Source organism: Herpailurus yagouaroundi, unplaced genomic scaffold (assembly GCF_014898765.1).
Source record: "Herpailurus yagouaroundi ecotype Mexico unplaced genomic scaffold, PumYag 193, whole genome shotgun sequence".
Classification (NCBI taxonomy): domain Eukaryota; kingdom Metazoa; phylum Chordata; class Mammalia; order Carnivora; family Felidae; genus Herpailurus; species Herpailurus yagouaroundi.
In genome coordinates, this window is record NW_024412424.1 from 8,233,086 (window position 1) to 8,247,392 (window position 14,307).

Below are 14,307 nucleotides of genomic sequence, written 5' to 3' on the forward strand. Positions count from 1 at the left end.
AGGAGAGGGTCCCCCAACCCCAACTGGCCTGTGCCAGAACCTCACCAGGTCGCACCTCAGGCCAGACCCTGCCAGCTTACTGGCCGCCATCCCCAACTCCATTGTTCTGTCCCACTGCACAGCATGACTACTTCCCCAGGCCTCCTTGTGGTTGGTAGGGAATATGAGCTTCCCAGTCATGCCCTGGTGCTTTTGTACTCCCTGTACTTTCTCACTGGAATGACTGGCCCTGACTTCTCTGTTGGCCTCCTCCTCTCAAAAGACACTGCCTCCAGGAGTGGGCGCCCCCACAGCACCCATCCCCCAGCATTCTCTACTTCCAGTCTTTGATATCTCCTGTTTACACGTCTCTCCAGTCTGGTGCTCCTCTGCCACCATCCCCCGCCCTGGCAGTCACCAGGTCAATGACCCTGCAGGCAGTCCAGCTGGCCTTCACCTCCTGCCTCCCATCCTCCAAGGTGAGCAAGAGGTAACAACGAGAGAGGAAGGCTGCTCCCTGTACCTCCCCGACTCTTCAAAGGGTCCCCTAGCAGGGCCTGCTCACAGGTCACTGGGCCCCAGCTGACCCAGATGTAAAGTGGGGGAAAATAATATCAAAGGGGACAAATTGTGTAAGAACTCAAAAGAGGTCTCACTGAGGTCTCCTTAAATGAAAAGTACAATTTTATTGTCAATACAGAAAAATCAGTGGAAGAAAAAAGACTACCAAACTGGGTTTTGCTTGTTATAATACTTATTTTATAAAGTCTTATCAGATAGGTATTTCTTCCCCTCTCGTGTGCAGGCACCTTCCTGGGCAGGAAGCCGACCCAGCAGAGCTGGAGCAGCAGCTGTGGAGCCAACATGCTGCTTCCTGACACTGCACACATGCTCCCGCAGGCTGGTGCCCCACCGAGACCAGCTCTGTGCAGACAGGGCTCTGCCCTGCGAGGGGGTGAGTGGCAGGCTCTGCTGGGCACTGACACTTTGGCTTCATTTTCTTGTCCGCTTTCCCACCCTCGCAAAACAGGGCTGGGGGCAGAAGAGGGTGCACACATTCACAGGTGGGTGGGTCAGTGCCAGGATATCCAGAACTGCCTTGGATCCAGCAACATGTCTCAGGATGGGGCTCTCCACCAGGAGGAACCAGAGAAGTTGGGGCAGAGCTGGGGTCTCCAGAGCACTCAGGGCTCAGGGCAGAGAGGTGGGATTGGCTCACCTTGAGACAAACCCAAGGAGAATAAATAAATAAATACTGTATAACTTTGTAGTCCCTCAGCCTGGCCTGTTCCCCCATCAAGGGACTGTCACTGTCAACCTCAGTTCCTCTGGCCGCCATCCTTCCTGAGACAGGCTGGCTAGAAGGAGGGGGCCTGCCCCACCCTGTGGACTGAGACACCAGGGCTGGCAAAGTCTATACAGTTCAAGAGCCCACAACAGGCAAATGGGGGCCTGGGCCTCACCCACAAGGTGAGACAAGGTCCCGCCTGTCTCCCTCTCTTCTGACACATGGCTCACCACAACGGAGCCACATGAGAGCTGGGGGTGTTGACCTTCAAGTTGTGTGACACTTTTCTCTACCCCTCACCCCCAGCCTTGCTCCTGCTGACTCTTCCTGGTCCAGCTGTCAGGTGCTTTCAGTCACTAGGATAACTGGAGGAGGGACGATGGGAGCCCAAGTCCAGCTGGGGCCCGTGTCCCTTCCAGGGTATGTCTGGGTGAGGCTAGGTGGATGCTCAGGTGGGTCAGAGCTGGAAGGGGTACTGTCGGAGGTAGTCAGCCATGCGCCGGGGCAGTGGCAGGCAGTCTACATCAGCCACCAGACGGTTGATGACAAGGCGGCACAGGTGCTGCAGGCTGCGGGCACTGCTTCTGCGCACAAAGGGCTGCACCAGTTTTAGGTGCACGGCGGTGACTGCAGGGGCAGGTAGTGCTGGGTCACCAGGTGCATCTTCCTTAGGGGTAGGCAGGGCTGGGGTGGGTGCAGGCTCAGGGCTGTCACTTCGGGTGTCAGCAGTACAGGAGGCCACATAGTGCTGCACGAGGCTGACCACGTCTGGGAAGGCCAGGATGCGTGGCCTGGACAGGCAGTTGGAGTCCAGGCGGAAGCTGGAGTCAGCGTACTCAATGCGTACGTTGGTGGGGCCTCGAGTGGTTTTGACAGACAGAGTGAATAGATAGCTGGGGTGGGTGCTGTCACGTACCAGGAACGTGCCCTCTGGCATCTTCTGCAGGTGTTGTCGGGCCTCGCTGGCCGTAATGGAACCCCAATACCAGCCTAGGCAAGTGGAGACGGGGCCAAGAGACTAGTCACAGTGGAATTTAGTTGGGGGCACCAACACAGGGCAGAGCAGGACTCTGCCTCCCCCTTTACACTTCCATGGGGAGGACTGTTACCCCCCCCCCCCCATCAGACTCTCCTGGGCAGGGCCATGTCTCTCAAACCAGACTCAACAGACAGAGCTAAGCTTTCCCCATTGGACTTCCCAGGACAAGGCCTGCTTCCCTCCTCAAACTCACCAGATTCCCGAAGGTAAGAGAAAGTCTTGGCTATGCATAGCAGATCCTCCTCAGGGTCCAGCACCTTGGGTTCACTCTCTGGCTGGGCTGGGGTCTCCTCTGCCACCTCCTCCAGGAAGGACCTGGCAGGCAAAGGCTGCATAGCTGGTTCGGGCAGCTCCAGGGACTGGGTCCACAGGGGCCGCTGCCCGATCTGCTCCACAGCCAGCAAAGAACAGGGTCTAGAAGGGGGTGGATGGGCAGTGAGTGGAGGCCCTATGCCCTCCTGTTACCAGAGACCCTCTATACCCCAGACCGGCTATATGACTTCTGGCCAGTCCATCTCACTATGAGCCTCAGTTTCCCCTTTGCCCACTCATGGGCTCAATGAGATCAGTACCCCGCCTCCCAGCTGTCATCACAAAAGGCTCCTTGATAGCTTCCCCTACATATTGATTCTCTTTTGAAAGAGACTTCTCCACCCTCCTGCATTTATTGAACATTAATTAGTCTATTTTGCACCAGCTGACAACACAGATCATGCCCTATAAGATTTCTAGCTCACAATGGACAACTGATGTCCCTGACAATGGTAGGATCCAGTGCAAAGAAGCCTCACATGGGTGCCCTGTTGGTTGAGGTGGGCTGATTAGATTAAATGGCGCTGGTTCTGCTTGAGCCATGGCCTGGGCCTTCATGGGGTGCTCCAGAGAGGTCCCAAAATTATGATAGGATGCCTAAGGTCATATGCTACCTCCCTATGGATAGGAGTATCTGTAGGAGGGACCGCGGTCCACACTGGCCAGGGCTTAGAGGCTGGAACAATCTCCCTAAACAGGTCAGACTCCCATCCTGTTTTCTGCTCCTCCCAGCTGAGGGTCTGGGGTGGACAGTGGCTTTAAAGGCACTGGCAAATCCCACTTCCCATAAACAGGACGTCCCACCAAAGAACAGGGTACTCATTCTACATTCCAGATCCCACCCTGGCAAGCCAGTCCTACGAGGCTCTATGACCTTATGTAAACCTTGCTGTTCACTAGGACTGTTCAGCTTTTCTACCCCCTCATAAGGGATGCTACCAGCCCAGATCCTGAGGGGGTTGGCAACACCATCTTGTCAGGTGACTAGAGTTGGATTGCTGAGCCAGCCCCAATCTGAGCAGTAGCTTTTCTCTAGGGGAAGGCCACCCAGCATGGTGATCCTGGGACTTCCAGGGAGTGAGGGGCAAGGATTGGCTCGCAGGAAGAGACTGCTGATCCTTCCTCACTCCTCAGAAAATACATCCTCAGGCCTCAGTTCTGGGTCTGGTCCCCTACTGGGCCGCAGGACACCAAGATAATAAAACCATGGGCCTTGCCTTCAAGGAGAACTTATAACCCAAAGTCACAAACACAAAGGGTGTCATGGGGGAGTCAAGGTCTGCCTGTTCCTGAGCTGAGTCTGCCAGGCCAAAGGAAGGAGTAGGGGGAAGGCACTCCAGGCAGAGATGAGAGCATGGGTAAACTGTGCCAGAGATTGCTTATGAGGCAGGATGAGGTAGGCAGAAGCCTTGGCAGGACGCAGGCAGAGGAGCCAGATCTGACAGTGTAGGTTATAGGTGAGCATTAGAAGATGTTAACAAATTGGGAGAAGAGGCCACAAGACCCTGGCACACCACAGTTTGTTTAATACTTTTCCATACCCACTCTCGGTGTACTGTGGGAGCTCTGGAATCCTAGTGGGGGAGCCACGTTCCAAGGAACTAGCTGGTGGCCTGCCTGCTGGGACCCAAAGCTCAGCTCAGGCTAGCCAATCAGGCCAGAGCGCCTGGGGGTGGCCATGTCCAGACAGCTTAGCAGGGCACTTGTGGGCATGGGCACCTCCAGGGTCAACAAGGTATCTGGGTGTGTAAGGAGCTGTATTGGTCCCCACAGTTCCTGGTGAGTGACTGTGTATCTTAGGAGGGGTGTGTCCACAGCTGTTGTCATGGCGGGGGCGATGGCTTGTGTGTTCCAGGTGTGGGTGGCCTGTACCTGTGTGTGCCTGTTGTGGAACCCAGCCTGTGTGTCCCGCCTGGGGATGCATGCCAGTGGGGCAAACTCAACCCTGAGGGTGGACCCCCTCAAGCAAAGCTGGGAGCCCAAACCTATATTTGGGAATCTCTGCCCCCTACCTTGGGAGGGCACCAGCTGGTTTGTGGCTGTGTGTGTGTAGGTCTTAAAAATCTTGCTCCCTGACACCCAACACTGGTCCTGAGGTTCCAAGGGACTTTTAGCTGGAACAAAGTAAAAAGAGAATGTGGGACTTCAGAACTGGGGGGATCTGGAGGACAGGGTGTGGGGGTGTTCAGGAGTCCCAAAATTCAGAGGAGGGGTATGCTGGAGACGGCCAGGGAGAAGTATAGTAGTATAGTTTCCCTGGCACCTCTGGGTTTCCTCCCTGGAAGCAGACCTGCTCAGAGCAAGGGGCACTTCAGCCTTGCCCCACCTTCCAACCTTCTTCACTTGGTACTATGCCAGTTTTGATAACAACAGCCACTGGGCCACCCAGCTCTTCCTGGGTGTGGAGTGCTCACTCATATCTTCTTTCTCACTCCCTGGAGCTTTCTGAGCTCCTGTCAGATCAGTCTGGAGAGTATCAGACCCATTGTTGAAGGGGATGCTGAGGTGGAAGGAATGCTGAGGAAGAATGCTCAGTTGAGGCCAGGACTCTGTCTTACCAGCCTCCACACCATCCTAGTCTTTGAGGAAAGTTGGAGAAGGGAGGCAGGAGTCAAGTCCTCACTGGGATCCCAGACTGGACTGAGGAGGGGCAAGGCAATTGTGGGGGTGCCACGGGCAAAATTCAGGCTCTTCCAAGACCTGCTGCTTAGCCAACCAGGGGGGAGGCGAGGATCTCAGACTGGCTTCCCAAGAAAAGCCTAATTGCTAGCCCATGGCAGAACAGTGAAATCGGAGAGGGGCAGGGGCTAACCTAAGGTCAGCAGTAGGCCCTGCGGCCTGCAGGCTAGGGTAGAGTGCTCTGGGCCCAGAAGGGGGTCTGGGCAGGTGAGCCACGTCTTGGAGGATGAACTCCGCTGGCGTTCAGCTGCTCCAGCCAGAACCCAGGCTTAGGCTACCCGGTGCTCCTCCCGTCGCCAGCCGACCCCCAGTTTCACTACCCACAGTGCGAATAGGGTGGTGACGGTGTTGTCACCATTCCCTGTTGTCACCCTGAGGTCCTTCCGCACTCGGTCATTTCCGACCCGTCAAGCCCTCTCAATAGCCGGCAGCTAGCACGAGGCGGTACTCTCCCGAACGCCGGGCGCCGTCGCCCGGCTGGGACGGCGAGCCGCGCTTACCCCTGAACGCAGAGGACCATGTCCCGGCAGCGGCAGCGGCAGCTCCGGAGCTGAGGCTCAGCCGGACGGTGGCGGCTGGAGGGAGCCCGTGGGCGCAGTCTCGCTCGTAAGGCAGGCTCCCAGGGCGCACCGGCGACGGGATGGGAATGAGAGGCCAAGGCGCTGGCTGGCCGGGAGGGCGCTGGGGGCGGGCCGGGAGGGTGGGGCGGGGCGAGCCGCCTAATCTTTTGTCCTCTGTGTCCCAGCCCTTCCCGGAAGCGACGTCTTCCTAGAACCGCCGGCAGTGCTGCCGGGCCGGGGAGGGGCGCTGGCGGGGGCGCCGGCTCCTAGAGTAGGCTCAGGGCCGCTAAAGGAAACACCTTTGACAGATTTCCAAGAACTCTCCAGGAAAATGGGGCGGGGCCCCACGCGCCGACCAATCGCAGCTCGGGGTGGGAGGGGGGCGGGCCAATTGCAGTTTTGAGATGCGAGGCAGACAAACTAGCCGGGTTGAGCTTGACCTAGGGATCACCAGGGAAAAACCGGGTTGAAGAAGGCCAGGGCGGGGCAGGGGTTCTCCAGGACAGGGGTTCTCCCCACCCGAGCGCAGACTTCTTTCGGGCATTCCGCTTCACTGGGGACAGGCCCCTGTATCTCTCTGCAGAACTGGTGGCAGCACGAGGCAGGGTCTTGGGTCTGTTCTCCCAGCTAGCGGCTCCCTCAAGGCGGTCTGTCTGGTGTGCAAGCGCCCCCTGTGGGCCGCACTTGGATCTCCGGACTCTGTGCGGTGGTGGGGAAACTGGTGGCATGGGGTGGGGTTTGGAGAAGGACATGAGAGGAGGGGAGGGGCACAGAGGGGGGCCTCAGATCCGAGCAGGTCCGCGGGGGTCAAGGATCCATCACAGCCAAAAGGATCCAGGCGAGAATGCTTTCTCTGAAAGACTTGGGGAAGAAGGCACATCCCAATCTTGGGATGGGGCAAGTGTGGAGACTTCATTACTCACTTGATGGCTTGGGCACCGGGAGACCACAGCATGGGGCACCTATGTAGGGTGCAGTCTCTTCAGTAGAAACTGTCTACCGCTCCATTATTATGAAGACAAAGGGGCTTCAAGCTGCCAAGCAACAACTAGGATTTGAACCTGGGTACCTGAGTCTCTATGGGGTCAAATCCCAAGTTCTCTACCTCAAGACTCTGTCTTCCCTCTAACTGTGAGTATTTTACAGAACACTTAGTATGTGCCAGGTGCTCTCAGCGATTTCCAGCCTCATTTCATTGTCTAACCATTATATATTGTGTCCTCTTTACAGGTGAGGAGATTGATGCACAGAGAAGTTAAAATGCACCCTAGATCTCACAGCTGACAAGTGGTTAGTTGGGGCTTGTAGCCCAGTTCCCCCCAGTGCCCCATCGTCTCTAAGTGCCTTGACCTAACAGCTCCTGGGCATCCTTCAAGATCCAGCTTTAAGGTCCTCCGTGAAGCTTCCTGCCTCCAGGCCAGTCCATGTCAGAGTACCCCAATGGTGTCCCCTTGAAAGCTCCCTTACAGATGTCAGTGATTATGCAGTTCTGTATGTTAAATTAGAGGGCCCCAAGGGTTTTGCCCTCCAGCCACCTTTCGTGAATTTGACAGTTATGCACCTGTGTGCACAGTATGTGGCCTGCCCCTGTTTTGCCCCAGTGTTGTGGGTCCCCTTGGCCAACTCTTTATCACCTTTCCTGCTGTCTGCTCCCTACACACTCTTGCTCTAACTGCTAGGCCCACATCGCCACCCAGTGGCGAGTCCTCTCATGGTTTCACTCAACAAATTTCCATATTCCAGGATAACCCCTCTTCCCACTCCAGGGATTGGCCTTGTCACAGGATCTCCCTGCTTCTTCCTACCCAAAACAGTCACAAGATGGGTCAGTCACAATAATACCAGCAGTGCCTTCCTTGAAGTCTGGCTTATTTGGTCTCTCTACTCTCATCATTTGCAGCCTCTCTTCCCCCTGAAGGACAGTTCACATGTATATGTGTGTAAGGGATATATTTAGCCCTCTCCCCCTCTCCCCACACTCACTGGACCTCTTTGCCACTGTAAGCTATTCCAAAGGCCTCAGCCCTAGACTTCTTGGACATACAGCTATCATGGAGGACTGTGTGGCAAAGTCTGCCACCATGAACCCACCCCTGCCCAGCCATCCCAAATGCTGAATTCTCCCATCAGTGTGCAGGTGGTTGCTGGAAAATGAGCAGCTAAGGGAAACCACACCTTCTGACTCTCTTGGATTAAATGAGCAGTTGCAAAACATTTGTCTATGATGGACCTATATGGGAAATGTGTGTGCTTTTGTAAGCACTGGCATTGGTTATGGAGACTGCAAGAGGACAGGCATCACCAGTGCTTACTTTTTACATTTCCCTATGGTTTGAATTTATTATAACAACCAAGTTTTACTTATGCAATTAAATTTTAATTAAAAAGAGATAAGTTAAAAAATACAATTATAAAATGTTTAGAATAATTGTAATCTAATTCCATTTTTAGAAAATAAGATATCTCAGCAACTACAGCATACACTGAGATAACTTTGGCTGGGACAAGGAGCCACCCTCAGCTGCCCAGCACTCTGCTTTTGAGTGGGACCCTGCTTGTCCAGAATGAGATCTTGCTCAGCTTTGGGCTCACCTGGCCCAAACCAATCACCTCCAGAGGGAGGATCCTTCTCCAGTCTCCAAGCTGCAGAAGTTTCCAGATCACAGGGCTTCCTCCAAGGCTCTGAGATCTTGGATCAGATTCTTAAGTGGGACTCAGGGAGAGAGATTCTGGGTCCAGCTAGGCATAAATGTGTGTATGTGTGTGGTGTGCATGTGCATGCCCATGTGTCTGTACACATGTGTACATATTTGTGCATTTGTGTGCATATTTGAACATATGTGAGAGCATATTTGTACATGTGGATGTAGGAATGGGGCAGGGAGGCACAGGGGAGGAGAGCATCATTTGAGGGTAAGAGCTGGGCCCTGGAGTTGTTCTTCAGGGGTTGGGGTGGAGACTCTGCCATGACAGCTACTGATCTTAGGCAGGTTGCTTGATCTCTAGGGCTTGTCTGTCTTGTAGGCTGTGTGGGATGTGTTTAGTCCTGCCTACTCTGGTTCCAGTGAGGTCATGGAGTGCCCAGGTAGAACACCCACACAGTGTCTAGTCCAAAAGAAGGGTTCAGTACGGTCAGTTGAGGTCATCATCAGGGCCTCTCCTTCGCTGAACTCTGCTAGCTTGAAGAGTGTTTCAAGGAGACAGGGCAGAGCCCTGGGCACTGTCCTCCAGCACAGCAGGTTCCAGCTCTCCAGGAACTGCTCTGAAGAGCCTTGGACCTACAGGACCCCAGGAATCCACGTGCACCTACGTGCGTATTTGTGCTGGGGCATGCATGGGAGGTGGGTGAAAGCGCTAGTCCGGCCCAATCCCAAAGTCAGAAGGACTCAGAGACACCTACGGGTGGGACCTAGGCTGTGCCTGCAGTTATGCCAGTGGCCTGTAGATGGCAGCAGAGGCCCGCGCAGAGATCATGACCCAAGTCTCCCTTTCCCAGTACCAAGTGAACCACCTTGTTCCAGTCCCTCAGTCTGAGGGTTGGGGAGTGAGAGGGGTGTGCTGGTGTAGTGCAGATTTGTCCCAGGAGAGAACAACACCCACTGCGACTCTAGACAAGTTGTTTCCTCTCAGGGGTCCTCAGTTTCCTCATCTGTGAAATGAGGTGTTTAACAGCCTGTGATGGGAAAACTATCAAAATACCTAAGGTATAAAATGGGCTCAGAATAGAGACCTAAATGTGGAAGGGAGCACCACATAGCCAAAGAGTATCTGGAGTGGGAGGAGGCGATTTTGTAAACACGATACCAAAAGCTCAAACCAGAAGGTGAAAAGTTGATGGATCTGACAAATGGGAATTTAGGATATCTGGCCTAAGGACGCTTCATCCCAAAGTGGGGGGGGGGGGGGGGGAAGCCACGGATATGAGCAGGAGATGCACAGAAGGCGAGAGACACCCAGAGCCCGCAGGGATGGGAAAAACGCGAATCACAACGAAATGCCATTTCACGTGGCTCCATGGCAAAAATTAAGACTTTAGGTACGCTGGCGGTGGGCCACCACTAAGGAAGTCGCAAGCCTTACAAGCCTTGCTAGAGGGCCGTCTGGCAGCGTGCAGAGAAAACGCCCGACTCAAGTGGCTTCCTGTGGCTCCAAGAGAAACTGCGCTGTCACTTCGTAGGTCGCTGGTAAGCTCCGGGGCTCTCACTGCCCTCGCGGTTCCGGGGCTCGGGAGCCTAGGAGGTTTCCGCTCTCCTTCGGGAAGCCACGCCCCCTATTTCTGTCGGGGCTCCGGGGCGGGGCCCGCCGGAGGCTCCCTCCACGCCCGGTCCTGCCAGGGCCCGCCTGGCCCTTTAAGGCTGACCAAGCCCGGCCTCAAGTCGGGGACGCGCGGGGCGGGAGGGGGGGGGGCGTGGAGGAAAGGAGGGGGGCGGTCACGTGGGCCGCCGGCGGCGCGACTCGGCTCTAGGCGCTCGCGGCCGCTGGCTCCCGGGACCGCGGTCCCTGCCCCTCGCCGGCGCCGCAGCCAGGTACTCTGCTGTCAGATACGCCCTTGCCAGGTACGCCCTCATAGGGCCCCCTCCACCTCCCTCTCCCAGAACCTCACGGTCACTTGGCGCTCGACCCTTTACCCTCTAGACAGGTGTCAGGCCGGACTCCCTAGTGCTTGGTTGTGCGACCACCCCTCCTGCCTCGCCTCTGTACTCTCCCGCAGTTCGTCCCGAACTCCCGGCCCCGTCCAAGACCCGCAGCCCAGACAGGCTCTAGGGCTCCAATACTGGGGTATATTGGAGGAGTCTGAGAGGAACTCATTCTTCCCTTCTCCCTCAGGTGGCCCTGGACGCGCCAGGCTGGGGTCGCCTCTGAGCGCCCCGCGGGGGCCATGGATGACGAGACAGCAGAGGAGCAGGGGGGCCCCGCGCCACCGCAGGGTGCACCCTGCGGACCCGGCTCAACTGGCGCTCCTGCCCTCGGGGGGCGGAGGGAGCCCAAGAAGTACGCAGTGACCGATGACTACCAGTTGTCCAAGCAGGTGCTGGGCCTGGGTGTGAACGGCAAGGTGCTGGAGTGCTTCCACAGGCGTACTGGGCAGAAGTGTGCCCTGAAGGTCAGTGACCCCTCCTGGGTGACTCGGAGGGCCCAACAGCAGAGGCTTGTGGGTGCACATATGCCCAGGACCCCTGCTAAGCTTCTTATGATCAGTATCTCCTTTCATCTTTACACTACCTTGTAAGGTCAGGCTCCTGGTCCTCCTTGCTTTACAGGTGGGGAAGTCGAGGCTCAGCTTAGCTAAGCTCAGGATGTCCCTAAGAGCAAGGGGTGGAGTCAGTGTGAGTAGAGTCTGCTCTACCCGGAAGCAGGGAAGGAGCGGTTCCTGACTCTGGGGTTATGGCTGGCTGGGCTTCTGTGTTCCGGCAGGGCGTGGGGGTGGGGGGTGGGGGCTTACTCAGCTTGGTTGTTCCTTCCATGAGAAACTCTTCTTCTCTTTCTCCTCCCCCCACCCTTCCTACTCCCCTCTCCTCTTCTTCTTTTTCATGAGAAGCTCTTCTGACTGGAATGAATCTGAGTTTCCTTCTGCCTGAGGCTGAGTCCCCACCAAGGCTTGGGGTGGGGCTGCTTTCTCCTATGGCCCCTGCCTGCCTGGGCTGGAGGGGTGGGAAACTCCCAGGGCTGGCTGGTGGGTAAGGATGGTGCCCATCACGTCTGTGAGCAGGAAGCTGCTGATGGGCTCCAGCTGAGTCACCGGCCCCATGTTGAAAGGGGCAGGCCTTGCTTCAAGTCTGACCCACCCTGGTTCCTGGGCAGAGGGTGGGCCAGCCATCTATTCATGTCACACCACAGCCTCCCCTGGAGGCCTGGCTAAGAACTCACTGATAGAGATGGAATCCAGGGAGTCCTGGAGGTGGTTGATGTAGCCACATAGTTCTGGCTTAAGTCACTTAGTTCTTGGCCCAGGACCCTGCCTCATACCCAGAATGCCTGGAATCTGTCATCACTGGGAAGTTCACTCCATTGTGGTTTGTGCCAGTGGCCACCTGGATGGGTAGATCATGGCAAGGAGAGCAGCTTTGGAGGTTAGAATACAGCAAAGGATCTTCTCATTTTACAGACATTGCAATTATGAGCTTGAGTGCAGGGTTCTGCAGACGTGGCTCTAATCTCTGGCCTACATTTGCCAGCTCTGTGACCTTGGACTAGGTCCTGGACTCTGGAAACCAGGTTTCTGCCTCTGTTCAGGGGGAAAGATAAGGGGTTTATGTGAGCTTAGAATGTGATGGTGACTGTAGAGTAATTGGTACTGGGTCTGGTGCAGGCCTGGAGAGGCTACGGGACTTATTTAGGGTACAGTGTCTGCAAGTAACTGAGCAGGGACCTGGGCCCAGCTCCTTGTGTCTTTCTTAGGGGCACTGGGGCTGATAGGATGGGTCTGGAGGTGGCTGGTCTGGGCTGGCAAGGCTGAGTCTCAGGCACAGCTTCTTCACCTACTAACCCAGTAGTGAAGTGGGGTTTGGGGTCCTCCTCTGAGTCCTTCGAGGGGGAAGTGGCTGTTCTCAGTGGGGAGTTTCCACCTCTTCCCTCAGCACCATCATAGCTCTCTCACCTCTTATGAGGTCAGGGGCAGTTTGGGTAGGCAAGGGGCCAAATGAGGCCAGAGAACCTCTTCTTAATACCAAGCCTTTGGCCCTGTGTGCCAAGGCTGAGTTCTGACCAGCCCCTATGGTGTTCCAGATGCTGTGAGTGAGGCAGGGATAGAGGGGGAGGCCAGAGATTGTGGGCCCAGGCAGCACCACTTTAAGCAGAGCTGGGTCTAGGCCCTTCCCCATAGATGCTGTGTTTGACAAATGACTTGGGGGGGCGGGGACTTCTGACTACAACAGTTTCCAAAGCACTTCCTCTTGAATCTAGGGCTTCAATGCTTTCTCTGTTCTGGACTGCGAACTAGGACAGGCCTAGAATAAATTCTCCTGCTGTACCCCTTTAGGCTTTATGGGTGAATATGGCTAGGGCTACTGCCTTGGAACCTTCAGGACCTGGCCCTAAGTTGGCCCTCAAGGGATACATGGATTAGATGTGGGCCCCACTCCAATACTTTCCTTTTCTTGCCCCCAGCCCCCTTCCAGCGACCAAGTCTGGAAGTTTCTACCATCTGGCTGGTCTTTACCATCTTCCAAGATGGCACTAGTACAACCTCTGGCACATCGTACGTGTACTGTGAGTGGTGGCTCTAACTTTGAGGAAGACGGTGTGATTTTTCTGCTTAGCCTCTACCCCTGCCATCTCTGCCCTTCTTGGTGGTCCAGGCCAAGTGCCCTGGCCTCTCTCCATGCCTGTCCTCTTGGCCTTGTTGTCCAAAATGGCAGATAGTGCTTACCCTGAAGCCTGGAATGTAGCAGGCCCTCATCAAACAGGAAGAGTTGTGGTCAATGTCCTGTAGCCGTTGCTATTCTCTGGGGGCCCTGGAGGAGCAGGCTCCTCCTCGGGGAGCTGGGCCTCTTCCCCTTTCCCTCAGCTCCTGACACTGCTGTGGTTTATCTTGGCTTCACTCACACTCAGCTATTCTCTCTTGAGGCCAGTTTCTTCTGCTGGCAGGCCCTTCCACTCTTCAGTCCCCCCTAAGCACTTGCTGCAGTCCTGTTGGCAGGACCTAGAGGACTGCCCGCCAAGCATGGGGGGCAGGGGACTGCCTCCTACTGACCTCCTGCCTATGCCTCCTTCTAGGCCTACCTAATGAAACAGTATGCCTCAGTTTCACTCCTAACTGGGCACAGCCTTGTATATCTGTCCCCCATTAGTCACCCCACCACATTTGAGACACAACCCCTCAATCCTCATCACATATGTGAAAATTGTGACCTGGAGTCTGTGGTCAGAAATCATGTAGCTTAATTAAGATTATAGCAGAGGCCAGAATCTCTTCCCCTCCTGATTTCCTGCCCAGCCCACTTGTGGTCCTCTGCCTCAGGGCAGGCAGAAGTAGCCATGGCACTTAGATAAATAAAAACCTAAAAAGCTTTGAGAAGACAGAGGGGTTCTGCATGCGGAAGAAGTGATTCTTCTTTCCTACCACTGCTCTCTGGGCTCTGGGGCTAGGGGCCCTCCTCTCTGACCACTGAGTATGTTGGAGGCCCCAGGGCTCCCAGTGCCCTCCTCTTCCCTTCTTCTTCAAATAGAATGGAGTGGTGGGGTGCTGGGTCCCCATGCCGGGGAGTTCCCCACATTGTTCCATGGGTGGGGCTGGCCTGTTGAAGCTGGTGCTATGGAGCTGGATTTGAGGCTGGGTGGGGCCACCAGGCAGGCCGGTACTTTCTCATTTGGCAGCAGCCACCCCCTCACCTACCAACTCCAGACCGGTCAGATCAGCCTTGGCGGGGCCATTTGTTACCGAGTCAACAAGTCAGGAAGCGTGTGGAGGGGCCGGCAGTCCTGTGCAAAGGAGTCCCCAGTAGGGCTTT

At 55.7% G+C, this 14,307-nt stretch overlaps 2 protein-coding genes and 1 long non-coding RNA gene across 4 annotated transcripts in view; 2 read left to right on the top strand and 1 right to left on the bottom strand.

Moving 5' to 3' along the window:
• Positions 1 to 640: 640 nt before the first annotated feature.
• CISH (cytokine inducible SH2 containing protein) lies at positions 641 to 5,964 on the bottom strand. The gene is made up of 3 exons (XM_040445495.1): positions 5,798 to 5,964; positions 2,500 to 2,720; positions 641 to 2,257 (listed from the first exon to the last, which is right to left on the bottom strand). Exons 1-3 carry the CDS (start codon positions 5,815 to 5,817, stop codon positions 1,725 to 1,727), a joined length of 774 nt encoding a protein of 257 aa, XP_040301429.1. The 5' UTR covers positions 5,818 to 5,964; the 3' UTR covers positions 641 to 1,724.
• Positions 5,965 to 6,203: 239 nt separating this feature from the next.
• On the top strand, positions 6,204 to 10,098 carry LOC121011252 (uncharacterized). The gene is made up of 3 exons (XR_005781553.1): positions 6,204 to 6,988; positions 7,088 to 9,167; positions 9,887 to 10,098. It is a non-coding gene; the product is annotated as an uncharacterized LOC121011252 (long non-coding RNA).
• A 183-nt stretch (positions 10,099 to 10,281) lies between these two features.
• Positions 10,282 to 14,307, top strand: part of MAPKAPK3 (MAPK activated protein kinase 3) — a 28,423-nt gene continuing 24,397 nt past the window's right edge. Inside the window, exons 1-2 of one of the 2 annotated variants that reach the window (XM_040445496.1) lie at positions 10,282 to 10,413; positions 10,685 to 10,961. In XM_040445496.1, coding sequence (XP_040301430.1) covers positions 10,737 to 10,961 — 225 coding nt within the window. In that variant the 5' untranslated portion in view covers positions 10,282 to 10,413; positions 10,685 to 10,736. The remainder of the gene's footprint in view (positions 10,414 to 10,684; positions 10,962 to 14,307) is intronic. The other variant, XM_040445498.1, reaches the window with a different exon arrangement.